At 54.9% G+C, this 21,148-nt stretch overlaps 1 protein-coding gene and 1 long non-coding RNA gene across 3 annotated transcripts in view; one reads left to right on the forward strand and one right to left on the reverse strand.

The window, feature by feature from the left end:
* Positions 1-753: 753 nt before the first annotated feature.
* Positions 754-20,671, reverse strand: IPO13 (importin 13). 2 transcript variants are annotated; one of them, XM_030866162.3, is made up of 20 exons: positions 19,800-20,666; positions 17,284-18,020; positions 11,963-12,103; positions 11,731-11,872; positions 11,472-11,638; positions 11,147-11,267; positions 10,913-11,060; positions 10,291-10,472; positions 10,179-10,205; positions 9,872-10,006; positions 9,537-9,680; positions 8,137-8,217; positions 7,455-7,592; positions 7,167-7,263; positions 4,197-4,249; positions 1,873-1,939; positions 1,726-1,784; positions 1,484-1,573; positions 1,011-1,192; positions 754-920 (listed from the first exon to the last, which is right to left on the reverse strand). In XM_030866162.3, the coding sequence occupies exons 1-20, from the start codon at positions 19,881-19,883 to the stop codon at positions 824-826; spliced, it is 2,892 nt and encodes a 963-aa protein (XP_030722022.2). In that variant the 5' UTR covers positions 19,884-20,666; the 3' UTR covers positions 754-823. The 2 variants fall into 2 exon arrangements, 1 of the variants encoding a protein (XP_030722022.2); XR_009565536.2 differs by lacking the exons at positions 754-920; positions 1,011-1,192; positions 4,197-4,249 and having other exon boundaries at positions 1,496-1,573; positions 19,800-20,671.
* A 252-nt stretch (positions 20,672-20,923) lies between these two features.
* LOC132597980 (uncharacterized) overlaps positions 20,924-21,148 on the forward strand; it is a 33,724-nt gene continuing 33,499 nt past the window's right edge. The window contains exon 1 of the long non-coding RNA XR_009565541.1: positions 20,924-21,030. This is a non-coding gene — a long non-coding RNA (uncharacterized lncRNA). The remainder of the gene's footprint in view (positions 21,031-21,148) is intronic.

Genomic DNA, 21,148 nt, shown 5'->3' on the forward strand with positions numbered 1-21,148 from the left:
TGGTCCTGACCAAACCCTGACCATCACGTGCTGGTCAGGTACCACAGAGTTGGGGAGCTATGGGTTTGCAGACAACACTAGGGCCTGCCTTCCTCTTCCTCTGGGGTCCACTATATCTCCTCCCCCACATACTCAGCCCCACTTTCTATACCTCTTCTCAACCAAGTGCAAGTCTGGGTGCCTCAATAACCCCACACAAGAAACACACCCTGGAATTCAAAGCCACTCTCCATTTCTTCCCTCCCAAATGAGCCCAGCCTCACCTCACTGCCAGCCCAAGGCCCCAAGTCCTCTACCTAGGAAGCCTCCCATTCCCTTCAGAAATGAAACTTCCTTCATGCAGCCTTCCTCATTGGTCCCATTCTCCCAGCTTAGTTAGCATGGTAGCTATGGACTAGATCAGCTTTTGTTCAGACAGAACAAGGCATGGCAGAATTAGGGGCCTAGTACTCAGCACTGTTGATTAAGTAAATGTATGCATGCATAAACGTTGGGACTAATTTAATGGGGGGGCGTTGCTGACACTACTGCAGTCCCCACCTACCCCAAGGGAATCCGCAGTATCTGGAATGGCTCCAGCCTAGGCGGCTTGGCTATAGCAGTGCCCCTTCCACCCCAGGAGCGAGAGGTTGGCCCCACCACACCCTACCAAGGCCTAGGTCCAAGCATCCTCCCATCCTTCCCCCAGGTCTTCTGAGGTCGCCCAGTTAGGCGGTGGTGGCAGTGGAAAGGAAGCAGAGACAGCAGTGCAGTGAAGGTTCAAGTTTACTCTCTGGGGATAGGAAGGGGTGAGGAGGAGGTGTGGGTGGGACGGGGGCGCCCCTCAGTAGTCAGCTGTGTAATCTGTGCCATGTAGCCCCCGGCACAGCAGTGTGAACTCTTTCACCATCTCCTTCACCCGCCTCTTGTTTACTCGCTCGCTGAAGAAGAGAAGGGAGAGCAAGTTAGCAGCATCCACCACGCCTCCTCTGCCCCCTGACCCGAGCCCAGGCCCTGCCAGCTCTGCTCACCGAAGGATCTGTTGGCTGAAGGTGTCCTTCTGTTCAGGGCTGAGGCGGGCAGAGGGAAAACCAGGTGACTGAAGTGCCTCCTTGATCCACACGCTCAGGAGGCTGAAGCAGTGTTTGTTCAGAGCAAATAGGATGTCGGCAAAGCAGTCCATGAGGCTGCGGGAGGCCTGGCCCCCAATGGCCTGAGGGAGACGGGTTCTCAGCACACCAGGGCCTTGCCCCTTCTGCAGCAAGGTGCCTAGCCACACCCACCCACTCCCGGACAGTTCCTCAGCCAAAGTGCATATGACAGGTGAGCGCTGCTTTTCAGGAGCCAGCTGATCCTCACAGAAACCCAACAACTTCCAGCCACTGACTTGACAGAGAAACAAGAGCTTAGGGAACCAAGGCTCAAGCTCCCCAGGAAGGCAGCTGCCCCAACAGTGAGGGCCACCCAACCCCCATCAAACCCCCCACACCTGGCTCCATCTCACCTCCAGCACTGCTATGAGCAGCATACGGCCATCCTCCTGTACCACCTTTCCCACAGGTTCTACTTCCCCACACCGAGGCAGCAGCTCTGTCTACAGAGGATGGAGAGGCCCGTCAGCCCCAGCTCTTTCTCCTGTCCCCTTGGAGACAAGACCTGCACACCACACCCCTACCCTCTAGAGTCCTGGGCAGGGTGTGCTAGGCATAGGGGTGGTGGGGGGTTAGGGGTCAGCACGGGACTCACAAAGAAGCCACAGGAGGCCTTGACAGTAGGTGCTTCGGGGAACTTGAGGGCCAGCACAGCTGTGGGAGAGGCAGAGGCAGATCAGATGGGTGTCAAGGATCCTCCCGAAGGGGCCCCAGGCCCACCTGTCCACCTGGCCCCACTTACCACACTGGAACACAGCTTTGACATCCAATCGTTCACACAGGAACAAATCTGGCTTCCGCTTCAGAGCCTGCAGGAGGTGGAGCTGGTAAGCCCACCCCAGCCAACTCCAAGAACCATCCCCCCACTCACCTGCCACCCAGACCCCAAGTTCACACACCGCAAGTAGAGGCTGTCAACACCAGCCCCCCAGCCGTCTCTGGGGGACCCAGACCACTCCAGAGCTCAGTAGGTCAGGAGGGGAGCAGCCAAGGGATGCTATGTACATGTATGTGTACATGAACGCACAGGTATATGAGAGAGGTTGGGAGTCATATGCAAAAGTTTGGGTCCCAAGTCACCCCTAATCAAACACCTCACTCCCCACCTCCCACCATCAGGGCCAGACCTCCTGCAGGCTCCAGGTTGCCAGCAGTGACTTCACTCTGATTCACAGAGGCAGTTGAGGCCCCCTGGATTTGTTAACAGGGCAGCAGGAAGAAGAGATGGCAGCTGGACATGGAGCCCAGTCTAAGAGCCCCCCTCCTACGTCCCGCCTGCATTCCTCAGACACTCTCCAGCTTAGGAAGAGGAAAAGCAGGGCAGGAGCCTGGGAGCCACAGCCCCGCCTTTCACCCAGGATACCCTGTGTCCAGGCCCTTCTCCTCTATACCCAGCCCAGGAGCCAGGGCTGCCATGTCAGGGGAAGTGGACAGAGTATAGGGGCCGAGAGCCCACCCCAAGTGGTACCAGGGCATGACTGGTACATCCTCAGGTCACAGGAGATGCTCTGCACAGCTCCCACAGTCATCAAGCACTGCTGTTCCCCAGTAGCCCCCCAATGCGTACCACATCGACCCCTAACCCTTCAGTCCTCACATACCTTCCACTCCCCCATGTTTACTCTTGTGCACACAGCCCCACATGCACCCTCACTTGAAACGCCCTACTGACCCTCTATCACACACCTCTATCACATCCCTTGTACACACCACTCTCCCACATTTTGCTACACACCCTCACTACATATTCACATCCCACCCCCCCCACATCCCCAAACCATGTCCACACGCCCACACCCTCGTTCCACCCGGTTTCCCAGCACGTGCACTCTCCCCACGCACAGGCACAAATACATACTCAAACGCCCTCACCCCAAAGATGCACCCTCATGGATACCCTCACACACGTCCACCCAGGCCAAGGACACACCGCCCATTCCCACTCCTCCTGTGCCCCCTCCACTAGACTGTAAGTTCTAAGAGAGTAAGAACTGTGGCTGCTTTTGCTCACCGTTATATTCTCAGCACCTAGCAGACTACCGAGCACGTATTAAACACTCAAAATATATTTGTGCAGTGATTAAGCAAAGAAACACATCATTTACCACAACCCATGGGAACCCCCAACTCACAGGAACTTTCTGACACACAGAACCTCCCATCATACTAACCCCACATTCCCACAGCCCGACACATATATCTTCTCAAACATACAACCCCTAATACAGACACACCACTACCGTACTTACGCCTAACCCTCCATAACACGCACTCCCACAGCCCAACACACACGCCTCCAACACACCTCCATATTCAAACTCCATCAATGCCTAACGCACGTCAACACACAACACGCAACAATGCCCAGGCCCGCACTTCAACTACACACTTATCCCGACACTCAACACAATACACGTACTACTTACGGCAGCCACGTGATTTCTGCTCCCTTCCCAAACCAAACTCAAAACATACAAGTAAGGTCTGACACACTTACACACCAGACACATCTCACAATGAAGCCAGCACCCCACCTCCCAGCAGCAGCAGGATCTGTCTGACAGCCCAGCGACAGCCAAGCTCTGGGCTCCACCGCAGCACATTCAGCTCGGCCCCTCCCTTGGAGCTCCTCCCAGCCTACCTCTCGAGAGCAGGCTGGGGGCACTGAGGCAGGCAGTTCCCGGCAGGAGCACGGGGACAATGAACCCCAGGCCCTTCAACTCCGGTCCTGCCCCTGAACTCCTCGGCCACCCCAGCCCCACAGGAGCTGCTGGGCACAGTTACCACCCCCTCCCTTCCCCACCCGCCAGGCCAGCCCAGCTCCCTCCCTTCGGGATCAGCCTCTCCCTGGTCTCTGTGGAGGACTGAGCTAGTTGAGGCAAAGGGGCACTAAAGGAGGATGTTGGGTTGTCAACTTCCACGGAAACAGATGAAGAAACTCTATTCAACTGAACAGAAAAAAAAAATTTGTCAACAGAAAGCTAAAAATAGGCTTAAATTGAATTTCAACATAAGAGAAAGAGAAAGAGAGAGAACAGAACGTGAATGAATAAAACTAAAACACACCTGTGCCAGGAGTTGCATAAATGAATCAACAATATCAGGATGATCCCTGGGCCCTAAAATATAATAAAGATGGAACTTAAGAAAAAATTATACAAACAGCAACTCAACCTCATATAGTTATGTGGGACTGAGAGCCTGCAGGGAGACAGCGTGGGGGCACATGAGCAGCAGGAAGCAAGATAAAGAAACAAAACATACAAAAACCATGAACTGGGAGAAGCCCAACAGAAAGAGACGGCAAAGTGAAGGACGGTCTGCCCCAGCTCCCTCCCGAGGGGCCTTCCACCTACTCCCCGCTCCTCCTCAGGTCAGTCCCCAAGTGACCCTGCGATGCTCGAGCAACGCTGGCCACCATGTAGCTGGACAAACAGCCCCCAGACTCTTGCTGTGGCCTCTGGCACGCTGCAGTGGCCCTACACTGCTTCCTAGCACATACCTCCCCATCACTAGCCATCAAAGAGGAGGGCAGGGCTGGTGGGAGGTCGGTCCTTGGTACTGCCTTTGGAGGCCTGGCTGAAGGCCCTGGAAAGGGCCGTGTATCATGGTCTGAGCAGGCGCCCCCTCCCTTCCATGGCCTTAGGGCTCTTGGTTTAGCCAAAGAAAGGAATCTGTTGGGTTCTCTTAAACCAGAAGACTCCTTCTTGGGTACTGCAGTGCCCCATATGCTGTGGGGATGGCCAGGCAAGCCACTGCAAGGCCTAGGGGAGGGAACTGCATCATGAGGCCAAAAATGAGAACCCCACCCACAAAGCCCCTCCACATGGACACAGACCCAGCAGAGAGCCAGGCTCAGGGCTGACCACCAGCTCCCACCATCTGGACGCACGAGGAAAGAGGGAAACCAGTCACCCCACGGTGTGGTGGGAGGGCAGAGCCCGAGGAAAGTACGGCAAGGCTGGGACAGCATAGCAGGTGAGGGGACCATCCTGTCCTGTAAGACAACCAACAAGCCCAACAGACAGGATGTTGGACACTACTCTGCTTCCAGTTCTGAGGACACCTGCGGCACGGACGAGGCGTGCGCCTGGAGGTCCCGCCCGCCGCTCCACTCTCAGGAGGAGGTGCTGCGGGAACCCCTGCCTGAGACACCACTAAGCAGCTGTGTGATCTTGCGCAAGCCACAGACGCTCGGTTTCCCCGACTGTCAAGTTGATAATAATCTCTCCCCTGCTTCCTTCGGGCTGTGAGGAGCCACTGATAAAGCACGTCCCTTCCACATCTGCACCCCAAGTTACTCAAGTCTTGGAAAACGAAGCCCGGTGTGCCCCATGCCTGGGTCGCCCTGCAGACAGCAGGTCTGGCGTTCGGCAGCCACCCTGCTAGAGGTGGGCCGGACAGTGAGGAAGAAAGGCTCCAAGGGCAAGGAGCCCTCGTCCTCCTTTCTTCAACAGCGTCTGGTGCCTACTCTATGCTGGCCTTGTTCTGACGGACGCAGAGGGAAGAGAGCCAAGCCTGCCCTTGAGGAGCTTAGTCCAGGGAGAGAGACAGACATGGGAGCTGCTTACTGAGTGTGATCAGTGCTGTATCAGCAGTGCATGCCCGATGCAGTTTTGGCACAAGGTCAGAAGCACCCAGCTCTGCCTCAGAGGAGCTTCCGAGGACTGATGCATGGGTAAGGCAGGGAGGGGCGAGAGCTCACCCAGTAAAGGGCACAGGGCAATCCAGGCAGAGGAGCAAGGCATAGGGATCAAACGGGACACAGTGAGGAAAAATCAGGATGGCTGAACTGCTGGAGCCATTCAGGAATGGACGTTGAGAAGTAGGCAGGAGCTATATCATGTGGAGGGCAGTGGGACGATGACCCACAGTGATGGGGAGCAACAGAAGGGCTTTAAGCCAGGGAGGGAAAATGCTCAGATTTGTGTCTTATAAAAAATATTACAGCTGCATGGTGCAGAATGAATTGGAGAAGGGCAGATGTCAGGGAAACCAGTTAGAAGATTGCTGAGCTGATCCAGATGGCACCGTACACTGGAGCAGTGGCCGTAGAGGGTGGGGAGAAGTGGGCAGGCTGAAGGACCACCACGACTTGTCCCCAGCTGGATACGAGGAGGGGGAGAGGTGGCGCTGAGGATGACCACATCCGGGTTTCTGGCTCAGGTTTCTCCCCACTTTGGAAACTACCCATGGCCCACCAGAGCAGAGGCCAGCATCATGGGACCAGACACCGAGGACAGAAGCAGAGAGTGCTCTAGCTCCAGCTGAGACTCCTGGTGAGCCTCAAACCTGTGACCACAAATCCAGGCAAAACTCAGGAGGCTGGAGGAACAACACTGTTTCCTTTCTGAGTGAGAAGCCTGGGTTAGGCAGCAGGGGAAGCCTGGAGCCCCCTGCTCCCAACTTCTCTCAGGCAGAGGGCCGCAGTGAATGGGGCACTGGGACCACAACCAAAGGATTTTGGCCTAGAAAGGAATAAGTCTCAATGTAGGGAAAGGAACCAGCAATCACTGAGTACATCGTGTGCAAAAACCCCAAGCCAGGAGCCCAAAAGATGCTACTTTAATACCTGTAACAATCCTATCGAGTATCTGAAAATCTCCATTTCACAGATATGGGAATGAAGGCTCTGAAAAGGTAAGTGACTTGCCCAAGGTCACACAACTAGTTGGTGGTGATGAGCTTAGAATCTAGGTCTATCTGACTTCGAAGCCACGCTCTCTCCACTTTTCATTCTATCCCAAAGGAAATGGAGTCAGCCTGGTGCCCCAAGTCCCTCAGAGCTTCCAGCCCCATCTTCCCCCACATCCAGACTGGCCCTGAGTCCAGCAGGCCAGTAGAAGACATCATTCACTCTCTTGTCCACTATCTGTAAGGTGACAATTGTGCTGTGCTTGATCCCGTTAGTTTCCCATCAAGTCCCAGGTGCAACTCAGGGGAGAGGAGAACAGAGTGGGTAGCTTTGGCTCCCCAGTTGGGGAAGCAGAGGCAGTGGCAGTGGCGGCAGCAGCAGAGACCCTGGTCAGGACCTACCTTGCTGGAAGAGGGTGAGTGTGACGGAGGTGACGAGCAGGAAGAGGGCCTCGATTGGGGGAAAGTGGGCAGGCTCATGAGCAAAGATGTGGACCAGCTACAACAAAGCAGGGAATGCCGGTCAGCTGAGGCCCTGGCCCACCAGCACAGGCCAACATCCCTGGGATGCAGGTGAGAACCCCTGCCAGAGAAGCCATCCACCCCACTCCACCCACCCGCCCAACCCCTGCGTCAGATCTCTGCCTGGGATGACATCCCAAACACTGCTGCATCCACCAGAAGGCCCACCTGTCGAGTGAGGTCAAGAGCGGAGGCCTGAGGGATGGTGCTGTACATCCGACCCAGCATCTCACACAGCTGTGGCACCATGGGGGCAAAGTCGTCCAGCAGCGTCTTAACTGACTTCTCGAAGATAGCGCACACCGCCTGGGAAGAAAGCAAAGGGGCCCTGGTCAGCAGGTCACCATTGGCTGGAGCAGAACTGAGGCCCTGCACAGAGGAGGCCTAAAAATGGGCCCTTACCTACAAGCCCTGCCTGGCTCTGCGAACCAAGGAAGGTAGGCAAGTCTGACCCTCACCCTGGAAGGCAGGAGGCCAAAAGGCCCTTCTCAGAGGGGCTGAGGATGGAAATTTGTAACTTAACTCTTGCTACTTACATCCTCACCATTGCCTTTCAGGGAGCAACAGTGGTGAGAAACTTCTGAAATGAACAGAACAAAAGCAGGTGTCTGATGCTAAAGTGGATCCCTGTCACTCAGCCCCAGCATCACAGTCCTGGGGCTGAGCACTTCTTGTGATGCTGGGAAGCTCTGAATGTCTTCCCCAGAGAATCCCTGTGTCTGTGGGGCAGGATTCATCTCCTTTACTTCCTCCAGGTCATCTCAAGCCGAGGTGGGGCGGCAACACCTTCTTCCTGCTCCACCTCTGAGCAAAGTCACCACAGGGGCTGATGGCAAGGGTCAGAACTCACCTCCACCACCTGGGCATCATTCAGCCATTTGCTCAGCACCTTCTGGATAAGCTGGAAGACCTGCTGCAGTACCACCACCACCTGAAGACAAAGGAAGAAGTGAGGTGCCCCCACTACCTCTCTCACCCACCCAAGAAGGACTACTCAGTAGCTGGAAGTAGGCCAGGAGTTCGAATCTATTGCCCCAGACTGCCCATTGAGGACTCAGTGCAAGGGACCCTGGGGGCAGGAATGCTTTGCTGAATCCCCATGAATGAAAGAGGATACCCTGAATTCTGGGGATCACCTTAGAGGAAGCCTCAAACTGCAAAGCAGGCATATTACAAGTGCTTCAAAAGATAACCTTTTAAAAAAGTCACTCCTTATCTACTTCTGCTCAGTAAAAGTATTTTAGTGCCAAATGCTTATGGGCTAGCCCCTTAAGAAGCAGAGATGCTGTCTCACCCAGATAGGCTTAGGGTAGAGAGCCCCAGGGGATGCGTAGATACGGGCAACTTATGGCGGAGCAGAGAGCAGCCTGAGGTCCTGGGAGGTGAGGGAAGGCAGGATGATGACTACCATAGGAGAAGGGGCTCTGTGGGAGGACAGTGGCCTCGGTTTGGTCTGGAGCCAAAAGGGTAACTGAAACTGGGGTGGGGAGTTGAGTACAGAGACCAGGATACTGTGGCTTCCTTTTCTCCAGGAGAAACCCTGGAGGGGATACTTGGAACAATGACCAAGGCAGTCCCTCACATCTGTACAGAGCTTTATGGTATGCAAAGTACTTTCAATCAAGACCACCCCGGCTGTTCAGCACAGTTCTATGAGATGAGCACCGGATATCTTTTTTTTTTTAGCACCAGATATCTTGATGTTCATAGTTTTGAATGGGAAGCTGAGGCTTGCCCCAGACCAAACAGCTTGTAAGTGGTCATCCCAATCCCTTTTGTGCCCGAGCCTACTGCAGTACTTATCACACTGCTCTGTGACAATCTGTTTACATGTATTTCTTCTAGACTAGGAGCAACTCAAAGGCAAGAACTATTACACGTGGAGTGCCCGTAGGGGACAGCGAATGCTGAAGTAGAAGGCCTCACAGAGTTGGAGGTTAAACAAGGGTCCAAAATTACATCACTTTGGGGCTGTAGGATAATGTCGGTGTCCCCCATGGGGAGAAGGAAACACTATACCACCACTCCAGGTGGGGAGGACAAAGACAACATCACCCACAGGACTGAGACAATGACATCACTCCCTACAGAGTAAGGGGCAATGGTAGGGTCATTCACAGGGTCAGAGGACCAAATGCATCATGCCCCATGGGGCCAGGGACACAATGACAATATTACCCGTAGAGTTCAGGGGTGACTATGACATTACCACAGGGTTGGGGGGGCAATAGCAATGACAACATCACCCACAGGGTTGGGTCCCTGCGGCACTGGCAGCTTCCGGAGCTCAGAGCCTTCATGATCATCTTCATGATGACTGACGTCCAGCGTGGTGAAGAGGTTGGAGAGAAGCCCCAAGATGTGGACAATGGCCAGCTTGTTGGAGGGATTAGGCTACAGGGAGAAGGGAACCAAGCTCTGGGTCTCCCAGCCCTGACTGCCAGCTCAAGCCCCACCCCTCAGCAGTCACAGCCAACACGAAGGGAAGTCCCATAGTCCCACTGCTGCTCCCCAGCCACATGCACGCACACACTCACACACGCATGCACGCGCACACGCGCGCGCGCGCACACCAGCTCACTCACTATCTCCTCCGCCAGCTTCTCCAGCTGCTGGATATATGGTGAGATGAGCGAGTGCAGGTTTTTAAGGATCTCCTCCACTTGCAGGGCCGACAGCAGGAAGCCCAGTGCCTGCATCAGCCACATGCACTGGCTCGTCTGTGGGGCAGAACATCGAGGGTCAGTCCCAGACACACCTGGTTGTGGGTGGGAAGAATGAACCTCTTGGGGAAGGTTCTGAGAACAGAGAATAAGGCGCAAAGGCAGAAGATGGGATTTCTACAGCTCCCCACAATACCCCAAGGAGCCCCTTAGAAACTTTTGAACTCACCTTATGGATCTGTTTCATCAGCACATCCTGGGGAAAAAAAGAAGGAATATGGTGTCAGCACAGGGCAGAGTGTGCCCTGAGGCCCAGCTACACACCCAGGGCCCCCGCGTACCTGGGAGACAGCCACGATGTTGGCAGCATAGGGCGGCAGGTCATACTTGCATTCTCGGCAGATCTTCTTGAGGGTGGACACAGAAGAGATAGAGAGCTCAGGATTGCCTAGGGCATGCAGTACTAAGGGTAGAACGCTGTTGATCATGACGGGGTGGTCAGCCAGCCATTCAGACAGAGCTCCTGGGGGAAGAAGGGAGAAGGCAAGACATCTGAGGCAGGCCAGGCTGGCTGTGTACCATGTCCCTGTGAGGCAGGCAGAGCTCCTGGCAGGGTGGAGTTGCAGGCCCTGTATGGAGCACTGCTCATTCAGAGGACTGAATGGGCAAACATGCACGCACATGCTCAAACATGAGCCTTACACCTGAGAAGCAGGAAGGAGTTATGCAGTAGAGGCCCAGTGCTGCTATTTCAGTGACAGTGAACTACCCTCACTGAACTGCAGCTCAGTGCACTGTAGAAAGGACCCCTAGACATGCCAGGACAGTCAGTTGGCTGCAGTTCTGATTGTGTGCGTGGGCATGTATGTCTCCCACTTTGGATAGGACCCAGCAAGCTGGCTGTGGCTGGGGATGTGTGCCTTGGCTCTGGGAATGTGCTCATGGGTGTGTGCCAGGTCTCACCAATGGTGAACATGACAGTGTCCGCCAGCTGCACATTACTGATGCTGATCCGTGGGATGAGGCCAATGAGCCCGGGCACCACATCAGAATAGTTGACATCGATGGTCTCCGCGATGGACTGGAAGCCATAGAGCAGGGCCTCTGTGTGCTGGGAAAAGAGGATGCCACTGGCTTGGCTCAGGAGGAGGGTGCAACAGGTCTGGGAGGGCTGAGGGAATCAGGCGGGGGAGGTACCTGCCAGGAGTAGGGCTCCTCTGAGCTGGTAAGCAAACGGCCCAGCTTGTCATAGAGGTTGCTGAGCAGCTCGGCCCCCAGCATCTCATAGACATACATGAGTGTATCTGAGATGTCCACCCTGAGAAGCAGATAAAGGCCTTATACACCACCTGGCTGCTTCCCCCAAGCCCAGGAGCCCACCCCAGTTCCCTCAGAGCCCTGCCAAAGTGCCTATAGAGAAAGGAGGCCCAGGATTCAGGGAGCCTGGCCTTGGGCCCCTCCCCTCATTGCCTTCATTATTTCAGGACTCCCTTTAGAGCTAGGATTGGCCTGCTACCATCACCTGTAAATTCGGAACTGCTCCTTCTCATCTGAGGACCAGAATCCATATTCTTCATCAGAAGGGAACTGGGCCTTGTGCAGAAGCACATCTACCAGCTGGAAGTAGACCGGCCGGTATACCTGCTGGTACACAGCCTGCTTCTCTGCCTCAAAGGACAGAATGTCATCCTGAGAGAGCCAGGGAGGAGAGTTAGCCAGAGAAGCCCCTGATTCACCTTCTTCCATCATGGCCCAGTCCTACTGAAGGTCACATGACACACCTGCAGCGTGTACCAGAAGGTGAGGGTCAGGGAGCTGGTGGTCTCATTGACAGGGAAGTGGCCAGGGATGCCCGTGCAGAACATGATCATGTTGACAAGGGCCAGAAAGCTCTGCCAGTGCTCCACTTGGTCCAGCAAGGCCCTGGGAGGGAGGAGACATAGGGAGGTCATTCCGCCTCCCCCACTTCTTAGAGGGCCCTACTATCCCACCCCCAGCTGCCCCTCTCCTCACCGGGAGTGGTTCTCGCCCAGGGCCACAGCAATGCGACAGATGCCGTGGGAGGTCTCCATGTCCCCATTCTGCACTGCCTGTCGCAGTTGATCCTGCAGTCCCAGTACCAGTGGGATGAGTTTCAGGAGTGTGTTCACATACCTGGAGGCATAAGGTGAGGAGACCCATCATAGCTGTCTGCCCATCCCCCACCAGCTTTAAGAGAAAGGCACAATTTCCCTGTCATCCATCAAAGCCCCCCTTCCTTCCCACATCAAACCCAAAGTGAAAAAGAGGTCAGGGCCTACACGGCAGGTTTGATGCTGCCCAATTTGAGAAGAACCTTAGGTCAGAGACTTCCAGAAGAATTCTGGGAAGGAAGTACGAGAAGGTAAGTGTTATGGGTGGACTTGTGTCCTCCAGTTAGACTCAGAGTTGATGCTGAAATGGGTTAAGACTTTTGGGGAGGTTGGGATGAGGTGAATGCGTTTTGCATGCGGGAAGGACATAAATTTTGGGGGACCAGAGAACAGACTGTTATGGATTGAATTGTGTCCCCCCCCCCAGAAAGATGTGTTAAAGCCCTAACCTCCAGTACCTCAGAATGTGACCTGATTTGGAAATAGGGTCATTGTAGATTAGAACACAGAGTAGGGGGTGGCCCTAATACAATATGACTGGTGTTCTTAAAAGACATTCATGTGAAGACAGAGACGTACAGGGAGAATGACATATGATGACAAAGGCAGAGGCTGGAATTATGCAGCTGCAAGCCGAGCGGAACACCAAAGATTGCCAGCAAAGCACCAGAAGCTAGGAGGTGGCAAGGAAGGATTCTCCCACAGGTTTCAGACGGAGCTGACACCTTGATTTCAGACCTCTAGCCTCCACAACTGTGAGACAATAAATTTCTGTTGTGTGTGCCAGTGTGTGGCACTTTATTATGGCAACTCTAGGAAACTAATACACTCAGTGTCAGGGGAGACCGAACGAGGGTGGGAGACAGAAGAGGTAACACAGGCTAGGAGTCCCGTTAAAGACTTTAGAAGGCAGCAACAATCCTGAGAGCATCAACCTCCACCTTCCACTCCACCCCCTACCACCAAATCCTAACTCCTAAGGACTCTGGTGGCAATAAGGAAGGGAGAGAAGTAGATGATGAACTCAGAGGGAGCTTAGAGGCAAAACAGGGATATGAGGATGGGGAAGAGTCAAGAACAACTCTCCTTGGTAGAGGTATTTACTGAGACCTGGAGGAGCGGGTAGAGGGGAACAGTAATAAATTTAATGGGAGGCCAGAAGGTGGTAAGTTCAGTGTTAGGCACATTGAATCAGAGGTACCTGGTGAGATAGGCAGGTAGAAGTGTCCAGAGAGTTGGAGATAAAAACCTGAAGCCCGATGGAGAGGTTTGAGCAAGAGACATAGATTTTGGAAACATCAGCAAACGGCAATGGGAGCACATGAGAATTGCCCAAGAAGAAAGTGTTGAATGAGAGAAAAGAGCACAATGATGCCTAAAGAAGCAGCAGAGGAAGCAGAGTATACAAAGGAGCCTGAGAGGAGGCTAGCTCCATTCCCAGAAACCTGCTTTGTGGAGATGAGACTAAGCAGAGAAGTGATACTCTCAGGGGGGGATCCCTCTGCTGTCAATCATAGAGTCACCATAGCAATCTATGGAGGGGAGGGGTTACTGAGGGTCCAGAAGGAGTTCTATCTGGACTTGCCCCAAGCAGGTTGTTCGGAGGTAGCCCCATAACCTTAGGTGGAGGATGAGAAGGACAAGAGGCAACCAGTCCAGGATGTTGGCTTTCTCCACATCCTGGTTCTGGTGGGACAAGACGTCCCTACCAGGGTACCCACAGCCCAGAGACAGCTCCAGAGGGTGCTGCCTGGAGACAGTGGGGATAGCTTCAGTCTCATGGCCCTGACACAGGCTGCACCACAAGACAATGGGCACCTTCAGACCAGACTCTGGCACAATGAGTAGGGGCAGGGCCAAGGCCATGGCCCGCAAACTCCCCAGTAGCTGAGACAGGGGCAGGAGGTAGTGCCCTACCCTCACAGCATCCCCACTGTATTCCAAGGTTCCCTCACACCTTCAAAATTCATGTACACGGTAGGTACTCAATGAAAGTTCTTAATTTGTCTCATCTATACCTCATAATAGGATAAATCAAAGAGTAGAGCCCAGTAGAGCTCAGAGTATTACTCAAGGTCACAGAACAAATTAGAGACAGATTCCAGGCTAAGACAGCTCCTTACACAGCTATAGATCTGCTTCTGTTTCAAGGCCCAACCTGAATTTCCCCAAAGGATCTATGGAGATCTCAGCCCACATCTCAAGTTCTAACTGATGGGAGCCCCCAAGAGCCTGTCTAATTCACCTTCTTTCCCTTCCCCAGTCCCCAGTGAAAAGCTTTTCCAGGATTAAAAACAAATCTCAGGAAAAAAATTTTGTTTCTCAAAGGAGAGAGAGCCAGGCAAGCAGCAGCAGCTGTGGAGGGCTGGGAAAAGGGTAACCTGAGTGCGGGCTCAGCCAAGGGGAGCTGATGTCAGGACACCTGGGGAGGTAGTGGCTGGATGACCCAGAAGTCAAAGCCACTGAAGGTGACTTTCTCAAGCCAAAGCTAGGAAACAGACTAGACAGAGCAGGGCCCAACACTGACCCCAGGCTGGATGCAGCCCACCCATGGGGGAAACTCTTGCATAGATTTCCTACCACCTGGGCACCTGTGCCTGAGACCTGTGAGCAGACACGGGCCTGAGGCCTTGAGGCTTCTAGGTGTGGGGGAGGAAGATAGAGCGGATGTCTTTAAGCACCATGGCTGAGCCTGGGTTCAAAAGGCCTGGCTCCTGTTGGTCAGCTCGAGCTGCCGGGGCAGGGCTGCTGGGACTCCTTGCCTGCCACTCACAGAGAGCTCAGCCCAGACCTGCAATTAGAGCTCTGGGAGCAGAGTTGAGAAAATGGGGAGAGTTGCTAAGCAACCAAGGGGGCTGCAGCCAATGGGCGCTCAGGAGGCTATAGGTTCCCTCACTGGCTCCTTGCTCGCTCATTCGTTCAGAGGAGAAGAGGCATCAATTACCTACCAAAGCCCTCGAGACACTGGCTAGCCGAGTAAACCTAGGTGTATCCAAGGACACCCCACATCACCCACGCACTGGCCCTGCCAATTCCCCTCAGCCACCAACTGTCTGAGCCCAGCCAGCCAAGAAAGGCCTTGACCTGGGACTTGGTACCCACCTGAAGTTGGAAAACCAGAGAAGCCATGGGAAAGGGCTCGTACTAACTGCCAATGCAATAATGATACCAAATACTAGTCACTGCCGTTTACGGAGTATCCAGGAACCATGCTAAACCTTTCACAGACATTCTCTTATTTAATCCTCATACCAAAATATTCTCCACAGAATACCAGGGGCAGGCCCTGGGCACATTATCCTACTTAAACTCTGTAATATGATCACACCCATTTCACTGATGACAGAAACTGAGGCTTAAAAGTGGTTTGCCCAAGGTCTCAGATCTAGGAGGTGAACCCTCTGGGATTCAAACTCAGACATGACTAATGCCAAGGCTAGAACTATCAACCACTTTCCCAGGCCATCTCTTTCAGTGGTATCTTCCCCTCTGGTTCTGCCAAGCATTCCCAAAGCATCTTCTCTGAAATGTTAAGTGTCAGGCCTCCAGTCTTGCCCTGGCCAATCCAACTTATACCAAAAATGCCATCATGCCATTTTCTCTGCTTACAATCCTTTAATAGCTTTACATCATCCTCAGGATGAAGACCAAAATCTTAAGCCTGGCCAGCAAGGTCTTGCATGATCCGGGCCTGGATCTCCTACCAGTGGTCCTTATACTCTGCTGTCTAATCACACCTACTCACCAGGCTCTCTCACACCCTTCCCTTGCTCGGGCTCTTCCATCTGTCTGGAAGGTCCTCCCCATATCCATCCCCTCCATCTGGCTAACTGTTACACAGCCTTCAAAGCACAGCTCTATTGTCACCTTCTCTGGGAAGCCCTTAATAACCCTCAGACTGGGTTAAATGCCTCCTCTGGGTTCTGACAGCCACCCGCTCCCTCCATTAGAGCGTTCATCACATAGGCTCTACTTGCCCACCCAAGTGTCTACTAGATTGTGAGCTCCTATCTTGCAGAAATCAACCCATCTTTAGGCTCCCTGTGCTCAGCCCAGGGCCCCACACATAAACAGACGCTCAAGCAACACTTGCTGAAGAAGCAGCTCATTACACTCACCTTTTTTCGGTGAGTGTAATGTATGGTGGTGCTGCCCACCACAGGCCTTTGCACCTGCTGTAGCTCCCGAAGCCTGGAACACTCCCTCCCCTTCCAACCTCTCCCTACCCCACCCCCACCCCTCACCACTCAGGCAACTCCTACTTTTCATCCGTTCAAAAAATAATGAATGCTACCAAGTGCTGCCAGGCACAGTGTGACAAAATAAAATGACAGAGTGACTGTCCTCACAATGCTGAGAGACTAATGGGGAGACATACATTAATTTATAATGAAACTGCGTTATGGGCTAAGAAGGAAACACACTGGGAGCTCTGAGATAAAATAATAGAGACCAAACTGAGTCTTAAAAATCATGAGGACTTCCTTAAGGAAGCGAAGTTTCAGCTGAGGCAGCAGTGATATGACAAGTACATGTGATGGTTCAGAGGCTAGAGGGAGCCTGGGACACTCACAGAACTGAAGAGATTGTGTGAGAGTGAAGAAAGCAGGGAGCATGGTACGAGACAAGGCTGGGGACGCCATGTTGTGCAGTGCCCCTGTGAATCACGTTGAGGATTCTGAACTTTATCCTAAGAGCAGTGAGGACCCACTGGAGATTTCTGAGCAGAAAGGAAAGATTAGATCCTCATTTTTAAAGGATTGCTCTGGGTGCTGGCTGGGCAATGAAGGGTATAAGTGTGAAAACCAGGGGACTGGTGAGGAAGCCCCTCAGTATTCTGGGGAGAGAGGTGAGGACAGCTTACACCAGGGTGGTGGTAGTGGAAATGGAAAAAACAGATACACAGTATAGTCAGAAGCAGAACACCAGAACTTTGTGACTGCAAGATTGAGAGAAAGGGAAGGGAGAGTCAAATATTTTCATGGAATAATTCATTACATAGTTAGTTGTCTGATGTCTGTCTCCCTCTCTGAACCATAAGGACAGGGACCATGTCTTGTTTGGTTCCAGCATTGGACCTATTGCTAGCATAGGACCAAGCATGCAGTAGGCACTCAATTAGTGTTTACTGAACAAATGGATGGATGGATGCGTGGCTGGCCAAGCAGACTGTCCATCTCCGGAAGGAGGGGACTGGCTCACCTCTGGGCATCAGGCTGCGAGATGGCATTGACAATGGCCTCCACGCTGCTGTCGAAGAGCTCTGAGTCCTGCAGAGCAGCGAAGGCAGCCTGAATGAGCGCCTCACAGTCCTGCAGGGGCACCTCCAGCTGCACCCAGCTGGAAAAGCACTTGAGCACCTTCTGACGCACACAGCTGGGTGAGCTGGGCTGCTGCAGCAGCTGCTCCAGCAGCGGGAAGACAGCCCCACACTCCACTGCCAGGCTGGCCCGCACCAGGCTTTTGCGATACTGGGGCAGGCGGCTGGTCTGGAACTCCTCGGGCAGCACTGTCAGCAGCTCTAGCAGGGCCAGGCAGCGGCCCTGGCCATCCACTGGTGAGTCCTCAGCCTGGAAGAGCCGTACCATATCTGCCACAGCACACGGCCAAGCATCAGGCATCATGCTGAGAGCCAGCGAGGCCAGTGCCACGCACAGCCGAGTCAGCACAATCTTGGAGCCACTGGCAAAGCGGGTGATCTGGGTGAAGAGCTGTGCCTTTAGACTCTCATACTGGTCAGTGGGGATGTCACTCCAGTAGCGAGAGATCTTGATGTGCAGGGCACTGGCCCCAAAGTACTGGATCTCAGGCACCTTGTTGGGCTGCAGGAGCTGCCAGCTGAAGTGCCAGGCCTGTGGGGAGACCTGGGCCTGCATCAGCCACTTCTGAGCCAGGTTCTTGTTCTCAATGTTGGGGTCGTAGTAGAGCTGGTGCAGCGCCTGCAGGACAGCACAGGACTGAGCAGGTGCTGGCTACTCTGGATCCTGCCAGAGCCCAGAACAGAGGGCAGGACCTGGTCCTGCAAGACTGCTGCTCTCTCTTTCTGACTGGGGGGCTGAGCGGGAAGGGAGAGCTCAGGGCTCTGCAGTGTTTCCTGGGCCTGGAGTCCTGCCGATATCTTGAGTGTCTGAACTTTGCCCATACTCTACCATAATTTCTTCTCCTTATAGCAAAACATTACGGGTTCAGAAAATGAACTTCCACAGGAGAGCAGCAAAAGAGGAGGCTGAGTTCCCCAGAGGGGAAGCACCTGAAGTAAAGGGCAAGGCCCAGGTGGAAGGAATGGCTCCACAGGGAAGAAGCTAAACCTGAGAAGAGTATGAAACAGCCTGAGGGGCCCCCCAACCCTCCCAGGCACAGCTGCTCTCATCTACTCCAACAGCTCCATTTAGCTCCCCCAGGATCATCCCTAGGTCACTCCAGATGCTGGCACCAAAGCCATTGTGAAATCTGAGCAGGACTAAGGCTTTGCCAGGCAGCCCTAGGGCAGGGACAAACTGGAGAGGAGGGTGAGAACACTCCTCAGAGAGCACACGAGAGGGTCCAAAAAGCTGGTCCAGAGAAGTCTTGGCCTGCAGCCCTGGCAAACGCCTAGCCTGGGGCTTTCAACTAGCCAAATCCCCAGGGTCCCAATTCCATAAGGACTTCACACAGTAAGAAAACAGTGGTTTATCTCCCTGGTAGCACATGGAACAGTACGCCACCATGCCAACACTGCCCGGCCGCAGGGGGTGGAAGAGTGAGGCTAGGACTCTCACCCCCTAAGCAGGCTCCATCCAAGTAGACTTAGCCCTGTCTGTATCCCTGACAGCCAGTTATGGCCACTGTCCCTTGTTTGGACCCTCAGGGATGCGGAGGCAGGCAGAGAACAGAAGCAGAGAGACACATCCTCACTATTGGGTATGGTAAACGGGGCTCAAGAATAACAAACGAATATCTGCAACCATTCTCTGCTTTCCAGCAAGGTAGCCCCATCTCCCCATTCATCCCAGGGAAAATGCATTTCCGCATTCCAGGCCTCTGGGGGCAGAACCCAGAAAAGAAACAGAGAAGCAGTTCAAAAAAGAAGGACTGGGCAGTGGGGGAAACTGGGAGTGCCATGGCAGGAAGCCATGTGGGCAGGTGAGTAGGGAAGAACTCTGAAGCTGCCAGCAGGACCAGGCTCCTTGGACCCAGCACAAAACAAAGGGGGCCAACCCTACTCCTGCCTGCCCAGGAGTGGTCTGGCCTCCATCCAATAAAGGAAGGACCCTTCTCCAAGGAAGAGTGAAAACATAACCCAGATTGTTTTCGTTTCAGATTATTTTCTGAGCCCCTGGCTCAACAAAACAGGTCCAGGATGGCTCAATATCACTATGGTTTCTGGAGACTGAGCTGCAGGTCTCCCGGGTCCTTGGTTTCTTACTGCACTGCTCATGCCGTTTCCATGGAGCTGGAGAACAGCCAGTCTGGCTGGAAGTCTAAACCGTCAGCACCCTGGAAGGACCACCCCAAGACCCCAGAATATCCACAGAGGACCCATGTCTAAGGAAAGCCCAAAATAGCCTATTAAGACACCATTACATTGCTGTCCTGCCTGCCCGGAGAGACAGCAAATGCCAGGTGCTCTGGAGGCACCATCCCAACGGGCACCCAGCCCAAGCCTGGGCTCCGGCATTAGTGTCAGTCCCCAGAACTTCTGCTCTGTCACTGGAGTGCCCACCCCAGGGCCCTCATACCTTCTCCACGTTCTCCACAGTGAAGTCCAAGGCTGGTGCTGCTCCAGCCCCTGCAGCCCCCGGCTGCTCCTCCCGCCGCTCCATCTTTGCTCCCTCCCCAGCAGGGAGGTGGACCGTGACCTGTCTCCTGCCCCAGCCTCTTGGCTGCTGGCCCCCTGCTAGACTCCGGCTTCGGTGCCCAGGGGGTGGTGGGGTGACAGGGGGCCCAGGGCGAGCATGGCTGCCGAGGCCTCCCCACCTCGGTTGGCGGGGGGGCTTGCCAGAGGCCAAAAGGGATGCTCTTAGGAGGAGACCCACGGAGGGGGACTCCTAGGAGGAAGCCGTCAGTGAGGAGTTCGCAGGCAGGGGTCCTGGTGGTAGGTCAGGGCTCTGTCCCCAGAAGCTATGAGGAGGGAGTCAGGGGAGGAAGGCCTGAGGGAAACCAAGGCCCTGGCCCGTGAGGGGTCACAGGGTCGATGGCCTGTACCCACAACACCCTCTTCTGAGTGAGCTCTCGGGTCCTAGGAAGAGGTCACGGGGGTGGGAGGCTACGGGGGAAGAGAGCCCTTCGCGGGTTACGGAGGCGTCCAACGAAGCGCAGGGGGTACAGCTTCGCAAGTCTGGGGCGAAGAGTCCGTGGAGTTAAGAGGCAGGTCCCCACCGCTCGGCCTGGCCCGCGCTCTTCTCCGTGCCCGGCTCCGGCCCCTCTACCGTCGCTGCCTCCGCCCCACTGACTGACAGGCGAGTTGGCCCGGCCGGGACGGGGCGGGGACCTCAGAGAGGCGCGGGATGCCCCGAGCGCCTGTCCCCGGCACCGCCGACTCTGAGGCCGTACCCCCCAACCCGCTCCTGCCCTGGCCCGACTCGGCACGGCACAGCCGAGCACGGCCCGGCGGAACTGCGCAGAAACTCTCTCCGGGTCTTCGTTTCTGCCTGTCCTCCCGCCAGCCCGCGTGCTCCCGAGCAGGCGGCGGAGCGGCGCGCCGCTCGAGGCCCCCGCCGAGCCAAGGCCCCCGCCGCTGCGCACCCTGGGAAATGTAGTCCGGATTGCGCCCAGCGGGAGGGCGGCGCCTTGCGGCGGAGGCGGGGAGCACGTGGGCTCGGGACCCGCCGAGCCCCGCCAGCCGCAGGCCTACCGCGGCCAACAGGCACTCCAGGTCCGACCGGCGGGAGGCGCTGCGGGGCAGCCTCCTAGGAGGACGTGACTCAAGGGGCCGGTGGGTGGAGCTGGGAACCCAGGCTGGAGGATAAGGTACGTGTTGGTGGGGCGGGGGGAGGGGGTGCTGGGGGGGCAGAGGTTACTCCGGTGCTTCGCTGGCTGCACGACCTGGGGCCCAGGAAGGGGGCCGTCTGGGAAGGCGTCCGCACTA

The sequence above is a fragment of the Globicephala melas genome, chromosome 1 (genome assembly GCF_963455315.2).
Source record: "Globicephala melas chromosome 1, mGloMel1.2, whole genome shotgun sequence".
Taxonomy (NCBI): domain Eukaryota; kingdom Metazoa; phylum Chordata; class Mammalia; order Artiodactyla; family Delphinidae; genus Globicephala; species Globicephala melas.